At 42.6% G+C, this 24078-nt stretch overlaps 1 protein-coding gene across 3 annotated transcripts in view; it reads left to right on the plus strand.

The window, feature by feature from the left end:
- Positions 1-333: 333 nt before the first annotated feature.
- The window catches only part of LOC308587321 (fer-1-like protein 4), a 54010-nt gene continuing 30265 nt past the window's right edge, over positions 334-24078 (plus strand). Inside the window, exons 1-19 of one of the 3 annotated variants that reach the window (XM_081194844.1) lie at positions 682-698; positions 1863-2082; positions 5106-5161; positions 5780-5868; positions 7268-7367; positions 8251-8342; positions 9423-9464; positions 10677-10832; positions 11502-11562; positions 12546-12677; positions 14233-14295; positions 15436-15520; positions 16635-16794; positions 17279-17462; positions 18229-18415; positions 19077-19447; positions 21279-21387; positions 22430-22628; positions 23538-23658. In XM_081194844.1, coding sequence (XP_081050970.1) covers positions 2004-2082; positions 5106-5161; positions 5780-5868; positions 7268-7367; positions 8251-8342; positions 9423-9464; positions 10677-10832; positions 11502-11562; positions 12546-12677; positions 14233-14295; positions 15436-15520; positions 16635-16794; positions 17279-17462; positions 18229-18415; positions 19077-19447; positions 21279-21387; positions 22430-22628; positions 23538-23658 — 2286 coding nt within the window. In that variant the 5' untranslated portion in view covers positions 682-698; positions 1863-2003. Of the gene's footprint in view, positions 944-1786; positions 2083-5105; positions 5162-5779; positions 5869-7267; positions 7368-8250; positions 8343-9422; positions 9465-10676; positions 10833-11501; positions 11563-12545; positions 12678-14232; positions 14296-15435; positions 15521-16634; positions 16795-17278; positions 17463-18228; positions 18416-19076; positions 19448-21278; positions 21388-22429; positions 22629-23537; positions 23659-24078 lie in introns of those variants that run through there. The other 2 variants (XM_081194845.1, XM_081194843.1) reach the window with 2 other exon arrangements.

A 24078-nucleotide genomic window follows, 5' to 3' on the forward strand; every position in this document is an offset into this window, starting at 1 on the left:
ACAAAATGGCGCCCCCTTCTCTGCCAGTGAATACGGGGTGAATGAAGATCTACAACGGAATCTGCTACCTGAGGAGGTTCCCTCACCTTCCCTCACAGGTGGGCCAGCCCTTGTGGCTAGAACTAACTAAAATATTGAGAGAGATTAAATGGTCTGAGAAAGAAACAGGACAGAATAATACTGTAAACATGTACATGACAAGGGAATTCATTTTCAAGTTTCTCAGCAAAGGAAGCAAACAGAATCTTGGAACTAAGCAGGAGGCAAGTCACATGTGCTCCACCTATTCTGTCAACAACTAGAAAAGAGGGGAAACACAATATGGACTGTGGGAAGTGTTGTTTATGGCACTCAAGCAGAAATTATGGAACCTCCAAATGTATTTAGGATTGGCGGTGAATTTATGTTATTCACTAGATATTCTAAATATATATGAAGAAATGATACTAATACAGTGGTACCTCTGGTTAAGAACTTAATTCATTCTGGAGGTCCATTCTTAACCTGAAACTGTTCTTAACCTAAGGTACCACTTTAGCTAATGGGGCCTCACGCTGCCACCGCGTGATTTCTGTTCTCATCCTGAGGAAAAGTTCTTAACCTGAGGTACTATTTCTGGGTTAGCGGAGTCTGTAACCTGAGGTACCACTGTATTAGGGCTCTTGCACACTGCTCCAGACCTGAATACATCACTTGAAGTAAATTTGCAGCTTCTGATCTGACACTTTACTTCCACTGGTTGAGTGGAGGGGGCATTACATAGAAGGTCAAGTGGAAAGATAGATGGGGCCCCAGATGTATTGAACAAATAACTGTGGTGGAGTCAGAGAAAGGCGGCAGGGGGGCGGGGGAGAGAAGTCTAGAGCCCCATAGGAGAATGAGGGCCCCCAAACACAACAGGGCCTACTTATCATGAAAGGCCCTTCCAGACTGTTGCTTCATTGTGGGTGCATTCTGCTACATGTTGGTGACACAATAGTAATGGATCAGTGGTGAATTTATTCTGCGTTATTAGTTCTGCAACACTTACCCAGTTCTACCATATAATTACTGTCCAGATGAGCTTTCGTGCAAGAAAAGCGTGGCAAAAATAAACCATATTTGTGGCATAAAAAGCCACAAGGTTTTAGCAGAAAGATATGGGACTTGCACTGACTGGAAATGAAGCAGTGTGACCACCCCAAAATTTTTGCAGGCATAAGTAGTATTGAAAATGAGATTATGTATGAGCACCTGGATAGCATGAGGAGCACAAATCATGAATGTGTGATAAAAAGTATGGATGAAAGGGTCCAAAGTCTGTGAATAATACACTTATCTAAAGAGCCCCCATCCTCAATCAGACCATTAAGTCCAGAGTTTAAAATTACCTCATTGACCTGCTGAGGGGGAAATGGCTGCTGTTCCTCAGCTGGCTGTGACTTATGCTCGTTAGGCACATGGCTTGTATTAAGGAGAATCAGAGTGGTCAGGATAGAGGGCTACAGCTAATGCTAAGAATTCAGTCATGTCTTATGGGCCTACTCTGAGAAGCACTACAGTGGTACCTCAGATTAAGTACTTAATTCGTTCCGGAGGTCCGTACTTAACCTGAAACTGTTCTTAACCTGAAGCACCACTTTAGCTAATGGGGCCTCCTGCTGCTGCCACGCCGCCGGAGCCCGATTTCTGTTCTCAACCTGAAGCAAAGTTCTTAACCTGAAGGACTATTTCTGGCTTAGCAGAGTCTGTAACCTGAAGCGTATGTAACCTGAAGCGTCTGTAACCTGAGGTACCACTGTAGTACTGAATACAGCCTGGAGTGATTGGTGCCTACCCACTTTGAACGTACTTGCCAATATTGGATAATGTGTGACTTGCAGGTGGGGTCTGGGCAGCCAAACCTGCTTGGTGAGTCCCCAGGCCTGACTCACTGAGTGACGAGACAGGTGGAGCCCTGGACTGTTTAGCAGCCAGCCCTCACGCCTGGTCAGTGCTGAAGCGAGCCAAGCCCTGGCAGCACCATGGCCCTGAGTGTCAGCGTCAAGAGGGTCACCCACCTGCCAGGGACAGGGGAGCGGCAGGTGCAACTGAATTTCCGAGGTGCGGAGCATGGGGAGGCGCGGGGAAGGAAGTCGGGGTGAGGTGGGAAGGAAAGGAAATGCATCCAAGGTTTGGGGAAGGGGAGAAGGAACTGGTAGCCCAGGAATCTGTTTGCTTTAGCCTGAGGTGATGAAAATGCATCAGGGGGCCAAGATGCAGGTGTGTGGGACTCTGTGCATTGTGTAGAGGTACCACTGCCTTTCCTTTTCAGTTATATGAACATGTCTGTTATGTGAGCTGTGGTCCTGCTTGTTCTGTCATGGAATATGCTTGTTCATGTAACCTTGAAGAAAGTTCTGAAACCGAGGAACTCTTTACATATGATACATTTTTTTAAAAAAACAACAACACAGATAGCACTCTCTTTTTTGAAAGTGCCTGCATCTGTGTGTACAACATCACATGTAACAAACATACTGATCTCTGTCTGTTTCACTGCAAGAGTGTGCTATGGGAGCTGGCCCCCATGCAGGGCTTCCCTCAACTCTAATATGTGGTGAAATAGTCGTGTGTATGTTAAACACACAGGACTGTATATGCACATAACTTAATTTCTTACAAGGATGTACTTAGCTGTATAGAAAATTTGTCGTGGGAAGCAGCTCTCTTTAAGAAAAAAAGAAAACCTTTCTCCTCAGTCACATACACACATACCCTCAAAAGAAACACCTCTTAAGTCTTATAACCACCTAGGAGCAAATAGTCATTCCCAGTCCTAGTTTTCTACAAAAAAGAGGTGCCGGAACTCACCATGAACGCTTCCCTTGTTCTCTTGTAATGACAATGGTGCCCACCTGAGCATAGCTGTCAACTTTTCCATTTTCTTGTGAGGAATCCTATTCGGCCTAAGGGAATTACCCTTAAAAAAAGGGAAACGTTGACAGCTATGCACCTGACAGGTGCCAGAACTGAGTTCTGGTGAATTCAGCTAATTTTTAAAAAAATCTAAATTACCTTTAAAAAAAGGCCTGTTCGTTCCTCATATATGTATGCATTACTAGTAACAAGGTGTGGAGGCAGAATTCAGGTTGTCCAATCACCTGAATGGACAATATTTTGTACTGGAGATAGGACAGCAAAAAAATATATATAGAAACCCATTCTGCAGTGTTAATCTTAATTGGAGGTTAATTTAATGGAGGTCAGCAAGATATAGGAATTATCAAAAGATCCCACTTTTCCTAGAAGATTACTTCTTGTGCAGGAAAAACCTAATGTATGAAGTAACATTCACCTCCAAGTAACTATGCTCTGGCTACAAGGGTTCAGTTAGATCTTTTAGGCAATGCTTCCAGTGATTTGAATTACCCACCTCAGAAACATTTTCACTTCTCTGTCCAAGGAGGGATTTCTCTTGCAGCTTTTTTGTCAGTCAGTCATTTCCTCTTTGGTCTCTATTTAAGTCCAGCAACTCACCAGTAGTTGTTGACTCAGTAGCTGATAACAGCCTAGTATCCTTTGTGTACATTCCACTGCAATGAAATATTTGCTAAGGGAAAGAGGTGTTCCCATCTGCTTGTTAAAAAGTGGCAGTGAATTATCAGGTCATGTCTTAGTTATGGTGATAATCCGTGTGGTAAGCTTTGTTTCCTTTGAACAACCAAGAAACCCAGATAGGTGAACAGTTTCCCCCCTCTAAATTAAAACCAAAAATTATGATAATTTCATCTAGCAACCTGTCTCCCTCCCCTGTGTAACACTCTCTATAATCCCAGAAATCCTTGTGCCCTGGTTCCCCCTTATTTAGACCATTCATGTCATACAACAACTTCTAACACTATGCAGAGGCTTCCTCTCCGTATATCCAGGGATAATTCCTCTTATGCTAAAAGAAAGTTATTTGTGTACAAAAGTCCAGTAAGACAGTGGATTAAAAGCTCACACCACCGAATGCAAGCTAGAGTTTTGCTTTCAATTATGGGAAAAGCTTCTAAAGTCACCATTATTTAGTCTTCCTCCTTGCATGTATTCTACCATGGCTAGAGGGGAAAACTTAGAACATTTTGTTATTTATACAGTGGTACCTCAGGTTACATATGCTTTGGGTTACATACGCTTCAGGTTACAGACTCCACTAACCCAGAAATAGTACCTTGGGTTAAGAACTTTGCTTCAGGATGAGAACAGAAATCGTGCTCCGGCGGCGTGGCAGCAGCAGCAGGAGACCCCATTAGCTAAAGTGGTGCTTCAGGTTAAGAACAGTTTCACGTTAAGAACGGACCTCTGGAACGAATTAAGTACTTAACCTGAGGTACCACTGTAATGAGGGTACTAACAGTAATTAGAATGCTTGACTTGGATCAGGAATACCCAGCTTCAAATCCCCATTCAGCCACAAAGCTTCATGGATGATACTGGGCCAGCCACATACTCACAGCCCAGAACCCATCACAGCATTGTTGTGTGGATAAAATGCAAGGGGGTATACACAATGGCAAGGATAACGTTTCTGTTTCTTTTAAATAACAACAGTGGGATGATGAAGTCTGAGACATCACCTGTGCATATCCCTTCAGACAACTGGTTTCCAAAACACTTTTTAGATAGCAATTGTCTTTAGGTGTGCTATTGTGATTAAGTCTGGTATATACCTCAAAAAGACACAGGTGGCTTTATCAAAGGTGTCAGTGCTCTGAGTTCTCCCTGCACAGCAGCATGGGAAGTCCTATCAGGGAGACCTTACCAGGTAACTCAGGTGCAAGGCAAAGGGTGACCAGGAATGTTTTCTGAGGTGTGGTGCTTTTCTAGGCAAAATTATTTGGATCTCTGTTTTCTAAACACATGCTAGTAGTAGCATGCTAAGGCTAGAGAGAAGCTTCTGTTAATATCAGATTCATTGAAGTACAACACTCATCGTCCCTGACTGTTGGTCAGTCATACTACCTGGGGCTGATGGGAGCTGGAGTCCAACAAGATCTGGAGGGCCAGAGGTTCCTCATTACTGCCATAGGCATCTGGGTTGGCTGTTGTGAGAACGAGTTCACCACTATTCTAGAATGACAAACTCTGCATTTTGTTCTAAGGTTTTACTCAGAAGACAAAGAAGATACACTGTGGCCAGGAAGTAGTCTTTGGAGAGGTAAGGAAGCATTACATTGTGCTCAAAGAGGATTGAGTTTTCAGTTATGACACATTAGCATATGCTCCCAAAGTGTTTGTGGACAAGCGCCTTCACACTTGACATGTCTACCACAGCAAAATAGTGTCCCCAGGCTGCTGTACAGCATGAAGCAGCATGATCTGGCTGAAGGCATGCTTGTGCTCTTAGCCACAGAATCTCATTCTGCCCCACAGTCTACTTTTATTAAATCATATAGTGTTATAATTTCCCCAGTATATTAAATTAGGTTATTAAGCTATAAGAGAAAGTGATGACAAGCCTTCTCTCACCATTGTTTAATGTGTGAAGTTCTGTGACTCAAAAGATGTGATGACTGCCTTACTCTCATGTGTTCTTTTAAGATACTCCATACCTTGGTACCCATCTAACTATATATGACAGCCCTCACCACCCTCCAGATGTTTCGGTTGACTTCCCTCAACAACATGGCTGGGGCTGGTGGGAGTTATAGTCCAAAATATCTGGAGGGCACCAGGTTGGTGAAGGCTGGTATATGCCATGAAGAACTGGGGAAGTGGGCTCTTCAGGAGCTCCAGGAGCCCACCATGAATTCTGTTGCTTGTCTTTTCTTTTTAGCTTTTTCGCTGGCCACACTATGGAAAGCTGATTATGGAAGAGATGCTGATTGTTAAAGTTTACAACTGCAGTAAGGTATTTAGTAATAGGTAAGTTCATATTTATTTCAAGCGGGTGACTATGAGGCACTAGCTAGATTTAGGCTTAGGGCAACAAGCCTGGCTGATGTCACCAATGTATGTGTCCATTTCACAAATTTCACAGAAATCAACACATGCCTCCACTGGGAAGGTCTTGTTGCTGTACTTTGCCTGAGGCAAATTGTGTTCTTTATGACTTTATGACCTTCCAGTGGACTCTGGATGGCACAACTGGGTTAAGTGGATTTAAAATATATGCCCTTGACTTAAATATCAACAGAATTAAATTTTGGTGATTTGGATGCAGGAGTATTGCGAGTTGTCTAAATCAGAGCTCAACTGAAGCAGATGGTGGGTTCTAAACTGACCTGATGAATCCCTAATCCATATCCACCCTCTTCTTTGCCTACAGCCAAATACTCATGCTTTGACACATACAGGCAGCCACCCCAGAGAGGTCAAATGTCAATATGGGATCACATTTTGTGAAGTCACCAGGGTGTGGGAGGTTCAATGGCAGGTACATAAGTGGACATTGTTGAGAAACATTGCCACTGAACAATTGCAAGGCAATCAAGTTGTGCGAGCATTAGAACTGGTTAAGATTTCAAACACTACTCTTTTGCTTGTACAAATGGCAACCATTTTGAGCAGGGGTTCTGTTCCTTGCACCCCCCTCCCCATGCATCGACAGAGCATGCATAAGCCTGCCCTGCCCTGCCCCATAACAGCCCATTACGCCCCACCCACTGCACCCTATTCTGCCTCCCATTCTGCCCTCTTCCAGGACAAAAGGACCCAGAGGTCAGTGGTCACGTGTCAATTGGATGCGTGTAAAATGGCTGCTGCCTGAATTCAACACCCACCAGTGCACGGCAAAAGGTGCATTCCTAGGGGGTCCATTATAAGCAGGGGAGAAGAAGGGCTCACATGGTAGTCTAACCTTTCTCCTGTCCCAGCACTTCAACTCAGACACCCTTAAACATTCCAAAACAGCAAGAGAAACAGTAAAGGGACTGGAGAAGCAGTGGCATAAGTGCAGGAGACTCAAGTGCTTTTAACCTGTTAAAGATATATCCATGATCTCTTGGCTGATACCTGGGTACCCTAACGGTCATATGTGTATACATGCCTGCCTGCACACAAAGAAATGTAGTCTTCCTTAGTCTTTTCAATGGGTGGAATAGGAATAGTCAGATGTTGCTGGACTGCTGAGCTCCACATCCCTGATTCCCTGACTGTTGGTCATGCTGGATGGGGTTGATGTCCAATAGCATCTGGAGGGTACCGCACTGGCTACCCATGATGCAGAATTACCAGCTCACACCGATATGTTTCTATTCATGTCTCATCATCCCCCAGCATACTTTAGTACTCTGTTTCAACATTGCTTATTCTTTCATTGTAGATTACTTGGTTCCTTAGTTATAAGCCTTCAGCACTTAGTAACATCTGGACGACTAAACATCAGAGAGGCTCTGGTTGACAAAAACCACAGCATCACAGGTGTAAGTAGTTTGACTATCATCAGAATACTGGGATACTTGCATGGGTGTAGCCAAGGGTGGGGCTGGGGGGGGGCAACTGCCCCCCCAGTTCAAGTAAAACAATAGAAATACTTAACTAACTGACTAATCACATCAGTTCTGCCCCCTAACAAAAGTTCTGCCCCCCCAACAAAAATCCTGGCTATGCCCAGGGACACTTGAAAAGCACCAGTGAGCTGGCTTTTGAGTGCCACAGCTAACTTGACAAAGTACTTAATACGTGTTAGGCTCCTATTTCCTCAAAAGAGATCCTACATGAGTTATGGAAGATTCTTTCTGCAGACATCTTCCATTGCTAACATGCTTAGATTTTGGTTTTGGGCATGCACAAAAAAACGGTCCATTTATTATATGTTTAATTCCGCCATTCCTCCAAAGAGCTCAGAACAGCATACATGGTCCCTGCCTCACAACTGTCCTGCGAGGTGGGTTAGGCTGAGATACTAGGCCTCCACTTAATTTAGCTCACTATTATTTTTTACTTACTTTTGTATGTGCATTTACTATATTCTCTTCTGTTTTAAAATATTCTTACGTATTTCATGCATGCATGCATTTATCCATACGCAATACTTTTTTATGGGGGCATGCAGGGGGATGCATACTCCTAAATATTTTGTGAATCTTTGTACTTTTGTCCATTTGCTGTATTTATTTTTCCTTATTTGATCTGTAAAATGGTGTTTTTCTTGAGTCAAAATAAGAGTACCCCTAAACATTTTTTTAAAAGAAAAAACACACTGTCCATACCAATTTACATCATGTATTTCAGGGCAAAAAACCTCCCCAAGCCAGCTGCCTTATAACAGTTGTGGTCTTCCTATGGTTTGCCTTTCCCATATAGATATATATTGAACTAGATCTGCGATACCAGCCTCCTGATGGAGCCGCAGGAACATGGGCTGAAGAAGATTTTGTCTATCAGATGAAAGACAGGTACTGGATATAATGTGAGAAGAAAATTACACTGGGCAGAAGGTAGGACTAGGCAGAAGTGTCCTTCCACTCAGGAAACCTAGCTCAGTCAGCCTCCTCCTAGTTACCAAACAGGTGGGCAGGATCCCTACCAACAGTTGGCAGAATCCCAAAATGGGTGTTCCAAGGGCGGAGAAAGGCTAGAGCTGGACTGAGCTTGCCTGGGAGCCAGTTTATAGCCGGAAAGATGGCATCCACTTTGATCGTCCTCCCCATATTTGCTGAAACCAGCAGGGTTACAAATGTGGGAGTGGTTCCACTGCTCCACAAAGTCCCACCAGTGGGAGGGGGGAGTTTAGATTATACCCTTAGTTTTAAAGCACAGACTTAGATGTCTGCTATTCAATCAGCATTCCTACAGGTATGTCTCCACGTACTCTCCCCTGTTAGGAGATTTCAAAGCATTTCTACAACAAGCACAGAAATGTAAGATCAGGAAAGATAAGATTTCAGCACATACAGGGCTCATGCAAGTGCAAATTGAATGACTAGCCCCAGGCAATGTGGGTTTTGAGGCATGAAAGAGAAATTGTCACAGTTAAGCATATTACTCATAATGTTGCTTTGGAAGTAATTGCACCATAACTGGCCTCTCTCAACCACTAATCTGAGGGGTTCTGATTGCCATCAGAATCACTCTGTTGGTATGAAATGTTAGGCCAAGAGAGACTGCAACCCATTAAGAAGATTCACCAGTCAGTGCAGCCAACATTGATATCATTCACTCACTCAGGTTTTCCAGAGAGTGGAGACAAGACAATTGCATTCCAGGGTTTTCACTGTTGACATCCTTTCTTTTTAAATATCTTGTTTATGACGTCCCTGTCCCAACTGGGAAATAGGCTAGAGCAACAGTTTAAACTGTGTGTGTACTCATAGTCATTATTCAGCTTCTAGTTAACTGCAGAAATTTAAACCCTCAGCAGGGATAAAGGGCCCTGTTATGGAAATAACCCAAGAAAGGTTAAATTGGATAGAGAGCTATTTTCTGCAGTCGGTGCATGCTTGTCATTATTCCTTTTCTCCCCCTGTTTAATATAGCTCAGAGGTTATAATCCGCAACCCTGGATTTGAGGAGCTGGAGTAAGTGTCCTATTCCATTTTATAACCTGATATTCTGAGTTACTCGATCAAATACAAAAGCTTTTATGCACTGGTTCAAAACCACAAGTTGGGGCAGTGGCGCAGCGTGGGGGGCTGGGAGGGGGCCGTTGCCCTGGGTGCATTTTTTGAGGGGGCACAACCACTATAGGTCCCTTATGGAATGAAGCTGTGCCCAGGCTGACCTTCGGGGCTGGGGCATGGGCGGTAGCTGCTCCACTCCCAAGTCAGGCCTGACCCAGGGGCGAAAGCGTCGGAGAGGTGGTGGCGCTGCCCCTCTCAGATGGGCATCACACACAGCTTGGAAGCATCAGAGAGGCGCTGCCACTGCCCATCTCCGAAGCTGTGATGATCCGGCACGGGAGAGAGTCAGGCGCTTCCGGCAGGCTCCAGTGAGTGAGTTTTGCGTTTCCCACCCACCCTTGGTGCGCACCCCCCCTCTGCATGCCCGCCCGCCTGCCCTGCCAGCAATCAGAGATGGAAAGCCCTTGAGTTGGGGCATTGCACTTGCATTGTGAGTCAACTTGGGGCACTACAACAGGATAGCACTGGGAGATCAACACTGCAAAGTTGGTGACTTACCATATTTGCTAGATGCAGTGTAGCAATGCCAAGCATAGTTGTGATATGACGCATAGTGGGCAAAGAGTGCTTGCAATGGGCCTGTGATGGAATACACAAGCAACAGAAGGACCCACAATATGAAAATATTTTGCTCCAGAAACTCAGAGTTATAGTATGTTTTGTCTCTGCACAACTTTGGATGTTTCATTGTGTTGTTTCAACACTGGGTTGATTTAAACTGCTTTTATATTCTGTATGCTGTTTTTAGTTGGTTTGCGTTTCTTTTGCTTCGTTTCACGGGAAAGCGGGGGGGGGGCTCCAGGTCTAGCCATAGTTAAGCATTATTATGTCTTATAGATCGAGAGGAAAAGAAGGCATCCTTAAACCTCTGACACTGTAATAATTGATTAAAATTGATTAACTTGGAGTGGATTGTGTTGTTATTGATGATGATGATGATAAAAAGTAATAAAAAGGGAAGAACTAGATGCTCAGTTTTGGTCATGAATGATATAGATAATTTTTTTTTAAAGCTTTAGAGGCTGATAACTGTGATGCTGTAGGAACTGCATATATCTTGTGCTTCTTAAAGTTTCCTTTGCATGTAGCATGAGCTTGTGTTTGTTGCAGCCCTGACGAAGTGAAGCGAGCTGCTGATCTGGATAGGAAGGCTGCAGTACTTGGCAGGAAACTTGTCAAAGGCTTGGAGACTGATGATGATGAGGATGATTATTATGATGTGTCTGACATGGAGTTCTCCGGCATTGTCTTCACTCCTGTCAAGAGGTACTTTTCTGAAAGCACTTTAACACAAAAGGGTCTGTCTTCATGTTCCTAGCTAGCTTGGCACGTCATCACATAGCTACCGTATTTGATATCCCTTCAAAAAAGGAACCTGGTGTTAAGCACAATGTACCTTTCAGAACAGTGTGTATGTGCTATGTGAGGGTCTTTCATCATTTATCAACAGGAACAGCATATTTCATAGTTGGAAGGAACCCCAAGGAGCATCTAGAATACCACTAAAAAAATTGGAATAAGTGATTATTACAGATAATCACTTATTCCAAATTCTTAATTGTCTGCATATTATTACAGATTCTTAATTGTCTGCATAAACCTGATTAGTATTATTTACTAAATTTGTACACTGCTTTTCATCCGAAGATTACAAGGTGGTTCATAACATAAAAATACAAAATGAGGGCGCGAAATGTTTAAAAGTTAAAGCGGAAAGTGCTTTGCTGAATTTCTGTTGAGAGAGCGATGACAATAAAAAGCATTTGATTTGAAGTCAACATTTCGTTTTCTTCTATTATCCTTCCCTTTTAAATTATGTTAACAAGGGTCACAGATCAAACTAAAAGCTTTACTTATTTACCTCCAAAATAAAGTAATGGTTTACAGAGAATGGCATTGCTGAAGTGTTTAATCAGTGTTTTCTTTCCATTGCAGCCGTTCTAGGGTCTTTTCCAAATGGGACTTGTATGCTACTCCTAGACCACAGAACTTCCAGGTACTATACTTGCCAGTCTTCTTGTGTAAACTATTTAAGGCAGTGGCTCTCAAACATTTTTATATATATATATATATATATATATATATATATATATATATATATATATATATATATAGCGAGGCCACACTTTCAGAATAAAAATATGCTCATACCACATCAAATTTTGTATTGGTAGGAAATACATTGGAAAACAAAAAGAAAACTCCTAGCAGTGCTTGATTTATAAGATAGAACACAACTATTTTATAATATGATCATAGGACATCCAGAAAGTATAAAATATTGCAGCTACAAAAGAACATGAACCATTCCCAAAATACAATTATAAATGTGCCTCTGGTATACTGTATGTACCTTAAGTATGTATACAAACTCAATGAGAGATGTGAATTTGCTTTTGCCGGGTCTAAACCTCATTTATATTAGGTCTAATCTGAGAAAAACTCTCATTTCCTCAACAACAGAAATGAATTGTTCAAATGCCTTTGAATTTTCTGGCCACACTTGCCATTTTCTCCTGCCACACCAGTGTGTCATGCCACACTCTTTAAGAACCACTGGTTTAAGGGAATGTTCATATTGCCTTAAGATTTCTGGGAGGGCATGTGATATTTTATGGGACTAGTTCCAAGTTATCAAACTCCTATTAGACTAGCCCAGGACATGTTAGATCAGGAGTGGAGGAACCTGTGCCCCTCTTGATGATGAACTGCAACTCCCATCATCCCTGACCATTAGCAGTGCTGCCTGGGGCTGGTGGGAGTTGGATTCCAACAACATCTGGAGGGCCATGGATTCCCCATCTCTGCCTGCAGATTGAAAGAAAATTCCCAAGTGACCCTGACATACCAGTAACTTGTGAAAAAACTCAGACACCTGCGCCTTTGAAACAAGCAATTTTCTCCTTCCTCTTATTTAATTCCATCTCCCATAATGATGACATCCTCAGACTGATCCTAGGAAGTGTATTGTCTCCACAGATTGGCATAAACATTATTGAAGCCCAGAAATTGGTAGGAGTGAATATTGACCCTTTTGTAGTTGTGAAAATCGGAGATGAGAAGAGACGCACAGCAACACAAAAGTCAACCAACTGTCCCTTTTACAATGAGGTATGTAATGTACAGGCAAGATTCCATGACTCCACCACTCAGAACTTCTAGTTTTGTACATATCCTGGCCACTGTTAGGCAGCTGACTGCAGGCTGCAAACTTATCTCAAAAGACTCGCATGCTCTTGCATATGCCACAAAAGATGTTGCATTAACATGCAAGTCATAACTAAATTATCAAGGTTGGCAGCTGCACACTTGAGTAATGGTTCTGTGTACAGTTGCAAAAATTTTGCTGCAGCCTACTAGCACGTGGAGGCCAGGAGTATATAAATCAAAGTACCCTGTGTTCATGATCACCTATTGGATTATCAGCATGTGGGTCAACCATTTATTCCTTCGGGAGAGTGCTGTCTGTACAGAAATTTCGCAACATGTGAGAAAGTCCTACGCTTATGCACCTCTGTAGAGCATGAGTGGGGAACCTCTGGCCTATGGACGAATCTTGCCCTGCCACATCCAGTTTTCCCTGAGAGGCCATTTCCCCCCAAACCATAACCACTTGTCAATCAGCTCTTTTCACTGGGCAATGCCAACTGATGGGTGGAGGGAAGGGTTCAGTGAGGTGGGCTGGGTATGGGTTCAAAAGTTTAGAGAAGTGGCTGCCAAACTTATTGTAGCCAAAAAGTTTCAATGAAGCCTAACTGTGGGGGTGGGGAACATTTTCAGCAGGGGGGTCTCAAATAGGGAAGGGTGAGTTAATGGTGACCGCCCCCCAGTTGTGAGCCTCCTGACTCAAAATGCCTCCCACACAAGAGGTCCTCTGTTGACTACAATGGAATGTTTCCCCCCAGGCCTAATTACAATGGAAGAGGGATGATGGAGGGGTTGCAGTTGGGGAGGGAAGGGTGTCTTCTCCAGGAATACCACCTTCTGCCTTCAGTTAGACTTGGAGGGGGGCAGGAAGCAAAAACACTTTTGTCAAGCCTAATTGCTGGTATGCACATTGTTGTGACTGGTGTGTGCAAGATTGCAGCAAATGCATGTGTGTATGCCATGTGGCGCTGTGGGTTAAACAGAAGGTCGGTGGTTTGAATCCCCGTGACGGGGTGAGCTCCCTTTGCTCGGTCCCTGCTCCTGCCAACCTAGCAGTTCGAAAGCACACAGTGCAAGCGGATAAATAGGTACTGCTCCGGCGGGAAGGTAAACGTTGTTTCCGTGCGCTGCTCTGGTTCACCAGAAGTGGCTTAGTCATGCTGGCCACATGACCCAGAAGCTGTATGCTGGCTCCCTCAGCCAGTAAAGTGAGATGAGAGCCACAACCCCAGAGTCGTCCATGACTGGACCTAACGGTCAGGGGTCCCTTTACCTTATGCCATGTGTGCATATATGTGTGGCTGTAAAGTGTGCAGGTGTGAATGGCTTCAGTATGCGGATGGTTGCAGTGCTTGCCTGTTGCTCATGGCAGCTTCCCCAGTTTGCAAATTTGCACATGGGATGAAAAAGTTTGATGACCCCTGCTTTAAAGAAAGCATCTCATGGGGGGCGGGCACAACTGTGGTCCTTGGAATATGATAGCACTCATGAGTCAGAATTCTTCACCTTTCCCTTCCAGTATTTTACATTTGAATTCCATGAACCAAGAGATGTTTTGTTCCACAGACTCATAGAGATTTCTGTAAGTATCAGCCATTGTGGGTCACTGTTATGGGGAGAGAGCTAACACGAACTTATTGCATAGCAACATGGGTGCAAAGAACCGTAACAAAATAGGTGGGGTACTAAACCATGCCTCTGCTTTAGGTTTCCTTCCTCTGCTTCCAAAGTTTTGCTGATTCTTAGTTTCATAAGAATGACTGCCTCAGTGGAAACCATTACAATCCAAACCAATGTAGGCATTACTGTACTATTTTTGTTTATGATATTTTATAGTTCCTTAAGTGTAGGTGGCACTTTGCAGGAGCATCAGAGAGGTCTCTCCCTGCAATGAGCATGCAATCGAGAGACAACAAACAAAGGGGTGGTAGAGGGACAAATGAGATAAAATGTAATTATGTGAACCAAAGTTTTGTTATAGCTGAAAATGAGGATTCAGGGGTTAAGCCAAATGTCCAATGAAAATGGTGTATTCTAGGAGAAATTTGAAGGAGCACCTAAAGTAATCTGAACCTCAGCTATACTGGGCTGCCTTGGTCCTAGGAGGTAGGAATTCTAAGTACCTAGGAAACAGTTTTCTAATGCATTCTATGAATGCTGTAAAGGGTGGAAGAGATGAGCTGGTTGCCTTGTAAAATCCTTGCAACATCCCAACCTTGCAACATCTCCATGGGACAGTTTGATCATCTGTGTGACGATGCCCCGTATCTGTCCTCTGGAATGCTGAAATAGAGGCTGCTTTTATAAACGACATGCATATGTGTTCCATATGTTTCAAATACTTTATTAATATTTAACATCCTGTCATTGAAAGAAGGAAAAATAATTTGATTAAACTTCTAAATTGAAAAGAAGCACCAAACAAATCATACCAGTGTTGAGAAAAAGAGCTTTACAATTTATTTGTAGACTTATAACACAAGATTAGCGAAGACTGACAACATTGAAATACACCCCTCATCCTTTAAACTTGTCTCAGTTTCATATAGTACAGTTTAACTTGGCCATTTTTTTGCCACTCCCCCTATCCTTTGGAACCACCGAACAATTCTATTAGCTCAGTTCCCTCCACCACTGCTGATAGAGGGCTACTACTGTAGCATTAATCACGTTCTGCACACCTTTTGACAATACTGAGAAAGTGGTTTGTATTAATGTGCAGGTCTTCCATTCAAAGAAGATCCGATTCTTAGGTGCACTCATAGGGATATTCAAGGTTGATCTAGCGACTATATACAACCAGCCAGGTACAGTACTTGGAAATGATTCTTGATTTCCTTTTCCATTATCTGCTTTGAGCCTATGATATGAGTCGCCCTTGCATTATGGTCTATTTTGAACTCTTTCTTTCACAACAACATAATTTACAATTAAGTAATGAATGAGAACATTGTAAAATGGTTTTCATCTGCCTAGTCAGGGCAGCCCCAATACATTTTTGCTGAAAACTAAGGATACCATTGTGCCTTTCCCTATTCCATGTACAAAAGGCAACCAGATGGCGGCAGCTGAATCTTCCTTGAAAATTGGTGAAGGGTAGCAGACTTGCAAGTGAGGAGGAGGGTGCAGGGCTGCATAGCTCACACAACTCTGACCTCCAACATCTTGATGCCTCTTGCCAGCAACAGACCCTCCAAGTGTCCCTATTTTCCAGCGACGTCCCTGATTTAGAGAAGCCACCCTGATTTCTGATTTGATCCCAGAATGTCCAACTTTTCCTTAGGTTGTCCCTATTTGCATTGGAGCGAATGGAGTTATTCAACCCCCAAGCGGTCTGAAGGCAATCCTGTGTAGGGATTTTTTTTAAAAAAATGTTTAATGTTTTAATATTATTTTTATATGTTGGAAGCCGCCCAGATTATCATCATGGAATGGGATTTCCTTATTTTCATCAGAGAAATGTTGGAGTGTATGCAGCATTTGTTGTCTGTGACAGCCAATCTTACTTTGCTTTATGGTAGGGCTAGCTTGGCTCCTCCTCCAGCGCTAATGCTTCTGAACCCTCTACAGCCCTCTTGGTCAAAATTCTGACTCTTCAGGGGATATATGAGCCTTATTGTGCAAAGTGTTGCCTCATCAAAACTGAAAGCTCCATGGAATTTCTACCATGCCCATGGAAAGACCTCAGTAAAGCTCATATTTCCTGTGCATAACCTCCCGTAAATCTGCAGAGCTCTGTTGGTTTCAGGGAATGGATATTGATTTTTGCTTGCTAAGTGTCTTCCGTGGTACTTTGTGAGGATAATACAACTCTGCTGGCTTTTCTCTGAGGCTTTGAACTTGTGATGGAAGTTGTCATTATAATATGTATTGAATCCAAGAAAATTTTGAATCAGATATTCTCTCTTTATGTCCTTTTAGATCACAGATTTTACCAGAAGTGGGCTGTTATTCATGACCCCAAGGACACCAGGGCAGGAGTCAAAGGCTTTGTGAAATGCAACATTTCTGTCATTGCACGAGGGGATGTAATGAGTTCCCTTCCCACTACCTCAACAAGTCAGAATGAAGACATTGAAAAGTAAGTTTGTGTTATGGAGAGGTATGTACAGTGGTGCCTCGCAAGACGAAATTAATCCGTTCCGCGAGTCTCTTCGTCTTGCGGTTTTTTCGTCTTGCGAAGCACGGCTATTAGCAGCTTAGCGGCTATTAGCGGCTTAGCGGCTTTAAGAAAAAGGAAACAAACTCGCAAGAACTCGCAAGACGTTTCGTCTTGCGAAGCAAGCCCATAGGGAAATTTGTCTTGCGGAACGACTCAAAAAACGGAAAACTCTTTCGTCTTGCGCGTTTTTCGTCTTGCGAGGCATTCATCTTGCGAGGTACCACTGTAGTGTGTTCTCCCAAAGGATTGGCAAGGGATTGATAGCTAATGTTATTCAAGATTAGAGAACTGATGGAATTGGCCGTTGTTCTGATTCAGTGATCTCCTTTCCTTCAATTTTAGTTAGCCTCTGGTTTTCTAGGAGCTGTGAACACTATTTAGAACTCAAATATATTCCTTTCAGGAACTTGCTGCTGCCTAAAAGAGTCCCAGCTGAAAGGCCATGGGCGAAATTCTGCATCAAAATGTACAAGGCAGAGGGTCTGCCCAGCATGAGTGCAGGAATCATGGGTGGTTTTTCAAAGATTGTGGGTGAGAAGAAAGTCTTCATTGATCCATATGTGCAAGTGGTTTTTTCTGGTCAGCAGGTAAGTTTAAGCTTGAGCAACTGATTTCTGTGAAATGTTTGGTTCTTTGTTCTGTGGCTCGCAACAGTCCAGTCTATGTAACTTGAACAAATGCTTTTCTAAGAGAGAGCCAGCGTGGTGTAGTGGTTAAGAGTGGTAGACTCGTAATCTGGGGAACCGGGTTCGCGTCTCCGCTCCTCCACATGCAGCTCCTGGGTGACCTTGGGCCAGTCACACTTCTTTGAAGTCTCTCAGCCCCACTCACCTCACAGAGTGTTTGTTGTGGGGGAGGAAGGGAAAGGAGAATGTTAGCCGCTTTGAGACTCCTTTGGGTAGTGATAAAGTGGGATATCAAATCCAAACTCCTCCTCCTCCTCCTCCTCCTCCTCCTCCTCCTCCTCCTCCTCTTCTTCTTCTTCTTCTTCTTCTTCTTCTTCTTCTTCTTCTTCTAATGCATCATAATAGAGAGAGGATATGTACTAAGAATGTAGGAAGCTGATTAGAAAACTGATTAGAGAGACAGCCTTCTCCTCCATTACTTTGCCTAATCCTTTTTTAAACCATCCAAGTTGGTGGCCATCACTACTTCCTGTTCGAGTAAGTTCCATAGTTTAAATATGTGCTGTGTGAAGAAGTGCTTTCAAAAATCTGTCCTGAATCTTCCAACATTCACCTCATTGGACATCCACACGTTATTATGAATGGAAAATTAATGTTGTGTTGTTTCAAAGTGGAAACTTCTATTGTTTTCCCTTGCGTGCAATCTTGATTCATTTCTTTGGTTCAGGGAGAAACTTCGGTTGAAAGCAGTACCACAGAACCAGTGTGGAATGAACAGATCAGCTTCATTGAAATGTTCCCGCCTCTTGTCAGAAAAATAAAAGTCCAAATGTTGGATGATGCCAACATTGGAGATGTTGCCCTTGCCACACACTTTATTGATCTGCAGCAAATATCTGACCCTGGCAGAAATGGTGAGCCCCCTCAGAGCAGCAGGCACTTCTGAATGTTCAAATGATTCTTTCACTCATTGCCTATTTGTCTGGAGTGGTTTGTTTTTTTAAAAAAATATTTTGATTATATCTTCAATCTTATCTTCTGAGCTACCTGTCCAGGGAATTTATTTGAAGGATGGAATACATACAAGCATATAATAAATATTAATTTATCTACTACAGCTCAGCTGGCCAGGTATGCAAATATGTCCATCTTTGTGTGTGTAGAAGCACAAGTAGGGGAGATCTGATGGACACCCAAATCTAAGGCTGCATGTACACAATACAGTTAGAGCACTTTTAAAGCATATACCCGCAAAGAATCATGGGAACTATAGTTTACCCCTCACAGAACTGTAATTCCCAGCACCCTTAACAAACTACAGTTTCCAAGATTTGGGTGTGTGCGCTTTACGTGTATGGTACGTAGGCAATCTATGGGATATGGCCACAGTCATTCCTGCTGAATTCTGTTTGGTTATAGCCAGTATCTAGGAGGGTCACCAAGAGTCTTGTCTCTGCTCTGCTCTGCTCTGCTCTGCTCTGCTCTGCTCTGCTCTGCTCTGCTCCGTAGTGGGGAATGACATGTGTGAAATTCTGAACCAAATAACAGTAAATTCAGAAATGTCTTTCCCCACAGGCTTTAATCCCACCTTTGGCCCAACCTGGGTGAATTTATATGGATCACCCAAGAATTCTGCCCTGCGAGATGTACACAAAGATCTCAATGAAGGTCTGGGTGAAGGCATATTCTATCGCGGGCGTCTTCTCATGGCCATTAGTGTGGAGATCTTTAGCACTATCCAGGCAGCAGAGAAAAAGCCTGTGGAAGCTCTCAAAGGTGCCCTAAGTAAGCTGAAGCTGAAGAAAAAGAGCAAAAAGGCCAAGGAGAAATCCAAAGCTTCTGTCAAAGAGCAGCAACAAAGCCAAGCTGAGGGTGACGTCCTGGAGGAGTCTGACCAGCCAAGTGAGGTGATTGTGGAGGTAGAGGACCTCCATCCTCTCCCAGAGGTAAGTCTCATATTTAGATCTTAAAGCAAAGCTCTGGCTGTGTGCATTGCCTTCTTCTATACACACATATATGTGAATTCCAGAATAGAGATGAAACGTTTCCTGGACAGCTACAAACGTAATATAATTGTCTCTTACAAAGGCACTATGTAAGACAAAGGTACTATGTTGCAAGGTAGGTACTAAGTTGAAATTCCGAAATCTTGAAATTGTAAGCATCTCTTTCACATTTCAAATTTAAAGAGTTGTGATAAATTGTTTCAAGACGCTTAAGCAAATATGTTGCCCCTCCAGATGTTTGACTCCAGCTCGAAGCCGCTCTAGCCAGCATAGTCAATGATAGTTCAACAACATCTGAAGGACCAAAGGTTTCCCCATCCCTGATCTAGCAGATAACGCTCCCCTTAGACTCTGCGGAGGAAAGGAAAGTGTTTGGTACACATGTGCTTTTACAGTAACTATGCAGCACTTTACAATTCATACAAGTGTTTGCAATGGGAACAGTGAGCAGGTAGAGATGGTGATTATACAACAGAATTATATAGATAAGGACAAAGAGCTCTGACCTGCTCTATCACAGCGAAAAGGACAAATGAAATGAGAAAAGCACCACACCCATGTCATAGAGCCTTCCCTTCCTGGTCTGGCTGCAAATCTAATAACATTTTATGAAATAAGTAAATATAGTAGGTTGCCTGACTTACAGTTCCAAGGAAGTTTTTTCTTTTTTCTTTTAATAAAAACAGCTATAGACCTTTGAAACTATAGACTTAGGCTCCAGCAAACATTCCTCTCGTTCTCTTTGAGCCATTGGCTTGAGCCTGGAATGTCAATTAACCAGAGGGCAGGCTCAGCTTCCGAGCTGCCTAGCAAGTTAGGCTGCACCAAACAAGCAAGTTAGGGGGAGTGAACAAATGACAATTTATTCTTTTCATGGAAGATGATGGCTTCAAAAATTGGACAAACAGGCGGACAAACAGGCAAGGGACTCTGTGCCGCCAAAATGGGACAAACCTGTATTTTAAAGGATGAGTGGCAACCCTACTTTTGGATCAAACAAACAATTGAACTGTCTTGTATGACAGATTTCAGGTGTCGGGTTAATGGGACTAAGGCAGGATACATGCCTCTGTTGCTTTGTGTGTCTGTGGCTACCACTAGCTGCTGCTTAAGTCCCTGGAACAAAAGAAAGTGTCATATGGGTCCCAGAATATTCTGGCCTTCCCAGGCACTTGCATCCTTTACATATAAGGAAGACAGATCATCTAATGCATCGACTTCTGCATGAGTATTCTTTTGCACTCAGAACTCTAGATCACGTGGTTGACTTATTTCTCCAATATTCACATCCTTCTCCCAAGATGATATCATCCATATACTGACCTGTAAAACAGAAACCGAGCTGAGCAGCCAGTCATTAATCATAGGTGATTACCTATGGAACCCCGCAGCTGTTTCCCCTTGTTTGTCTTGGGTGGCATTTGTATTAAGATTAGTGTGTTGTATTAAGACACAGTGAATTAACTTTGCCTTGTCTCTTCAGTTAGAATCCAGCTTCCAGTTTTCCCCACCCAGCCTTCTCTTGGATGAGGAGAAACCCTACTACGGGTTTCTCTTTAGAGCCCAGCCCAAAGGGGCTATGAATAGGCCATGAATAAACCTGCAATACAAGCAATAGATGTGTGAAGCCTGAATTGGTGTCAATGTTTAGCAGCCATCACAAATTAGTACTTGGATTTATCCACAAGTTAGTTTTCTGAATTATTATTTGAGGAGGTCAATATTGTATACCTCGGCTGTTTTGAAACTGTATTTCTTTGTTGTTGTTCAGAATGCCCTGGGAGTGAAAGAAGAATTCCTTCTCTTTGCCTCCTTCTTTGAGGTGACTATGATGGAGCCAGCAATAGGTAGCAAGCCTGTGAAGTTTGAGATCTCCATAGGTAAATTTGACATAGACTTGTGTTCACTTTAAAACAGTTTCTTCCCAATGCGTCTCCTTTTTTGTTTCTCTCTCATGCTTTCTATTCTCGTATTCTTTTATATAAATGCCCCTCTCTTTATGACTACCTTGTACGCTTAGCTCTGCAACTACACCAAATATACAGCCTTGTCTGCAATAGGCCACAGTGATTTCACTGTGGCCAGGTTTGCAGCCTGGCACATTTTGCTTAAGGATTAGCACTCACAAAATGGCTTGGAAAATGCCCCCCAGTGGATTATCTCCACACGTAGTTGGCCCTGTTTGCCTCTGCCTTCACTGTCATTGCTCTTAAAGCACCTGAGAAAGTGGAAGCTTTTGGTTACCCATGTAGGTGTTTGTTCACTGTAAGTACAAGCAAGAGAACAGTCTAGGGAAATGGGAACTCATTGCTTTTACTCGGGATGGAAAGAAACTGTCAGCTTGAGTTTTCTCAGTTTCTAATTTTTCCAGAATTATTAATCTATCCACATTTTGCAGCAATTTGCTTTATTTGTTTATTTATTTTTAAAATCCTCATGGAAATTCATCAGTATTTTCATGTGAATTTATCCTAATAAACACATCTTTCTAAGCCATTTTAATGTACATTTTTTTTTGCCAAAAAAAAAATCCCCTAACTTAATGCATGCTACTTTCACAAAGATCTTAATTTTTATGCAGTTTTTCCCAATATATACATTTTTTGTAAACGGTGTGTTGGAGAACTGCATCGCAAAACTCGGAGAAGTAAGAATTTTTAAGGAAAGCTGTGTTTTGGTTCTCATATGAGTGTGAATTTGATAGGTTTGGCTTTTACTACAAACTGATTTGAATTTCTCCCGGCTCTCTAACTCAGACCATAGATTATAATATACTAGAGCATTCATGTTATGAACACAAGTTGTTAATGCTCCAGAGATATTTATAATATTATAAATATTATAAATTTATTTTTATAATTATATAGCATTATAAATATGAAATGTTAATGAGAATAAAGAATAACTATACTCATCTTCAAGGGAACTATGGCAAAGCTGAAGAAGTGATGACCAAAATTTCCAAGAAAGATGAGAAGGGAGAAAAGAGTGAAGACAAGCAACCTTTGCTGGAACCCAGTTCAGATGATGAGCTGGATATTGAAGTCATAGCACCAAGTACACCTTTGCTTGATAAATCTATGACTGAGAACCTAAGACCTGAACCCACTGAATATGACAAGTAATTACTCTTCATACTCTTAGCCCTGTTTGTATCTTCATGTTTGTTCATTCATTTCTAATGTAATACATTAAAAAAATTATGTTGAGGCATTTGTCTGAACATCTGAGTGCAAAACTGTATAAGGGGAAAGGAACACACTCACAAGTTTTGCCCCCCAATGTCATTGCATGCATTGTCTCCCCAAACTTCCTTATTGCATAGAACTTTATAAGCCCTTCTGATCAGGAAAGCCTTTTAATTATTACTGTATTATCCGGTAAGGAACTGTTCGATGCTACTATCTAATTTTGGCCTGGGAAAGTGGAATAGATTTTCATCTATGTCAAATTTGTGTAGCAGAAACACAGCTTTCTATATTTCTGTACTTTGGCACTCCTTTTTTTTTTAAAAAAAAGAAAACACCAAGGGAAAAGCAGTTCTTTATCCTGTAAAGCCACCCCTACTGATATTAGGGAGTGGGTGGTGCTGTGGTTTAAACCACTGAGCCTCTTGGGCTTGCTGATCAGAAGGTTGGCAGTTCAAATCCATGTGACAGGGTGGGCTCCCATTGCTCTGTCCCAGCTCCTGCCAACCTAGCAGTTTGAAAGCATACCAGTGCGAGTAGATAAATAGGTACTGCTGCAGCAGGAAGGTAAATGGCATTTCCATGTGCCAGAAGTGGTTTAGTCATGCTAACCACATGACCCAGAAAGCTGTCTGCAAACAAACGCCAGCTCCCTCGGCCTGAAGCGAGATGAGTGCCGCACCCCATAGTCACTGGACTGGACATAGTCACTTTGACTGGACTTAACCATTCAGGGGTCCTTTACCTTACTGATATTATATATCTGAGTATAACTCTGGTATGCAGACAGTTGTTAGCTATTAGTAGAAGGTTTGTAAAACTTCTCTGTTTGCTGCTCTTAGCTCTTACAGCTGCGTGCCAATGCTGCATGAGAAGCCCTGTGTGTATGTTTGGAGCTACTGGGAAGATTATAGCTGGAGACTCTGTAATTCCAACTGGATTGTCAAAATAGCAGAGCGTTTGGTAAAGTATTGCTCTACCTTTAAAGGCTCTGTCAATCCCTGATACACTTGTTTTATTTGCACCACACATCCTTAACTGGACTGAGAAAAAGCATGATTGAGATTAGATTCAGAGTACTCTCAGCTCTGTTCCTGATGAAGGATGATATCCTTGCTGCTTATATATGAGATACTTACTTTGTTATCTTTGGAATTCCTTACACCAGGAAGTATGTATGGCCCCTGCACTTCCAACTTTTAAGGAGATCTTTTCCCCCTGCTTTGTTTAGCTTTTCTATTGAACTCTGTTGATTTTATACTGACTTGTATTCCCCATCCCCATCTCTGAGCGGTGCGAGATTCCAGGGATTCCAGGCGCTTACCCAGGATTCATGTTTCCTTTTGGAAATGAGGTACAGCAGAGACTGTGGTGTCTTTATCA

Source organism: Podarcis bocagei, assembly GCF_964188305.1.
Source record: "Podarcis bocagei genome assembly, chromosome: 5".
In the NCBI taxonomy this organism is placed as follows: Eukaryota; Metazoa; Chordata; class Lepidosauria; order Squamata; family Lacertidae; genus Podarcis; species Podarcis bocagei.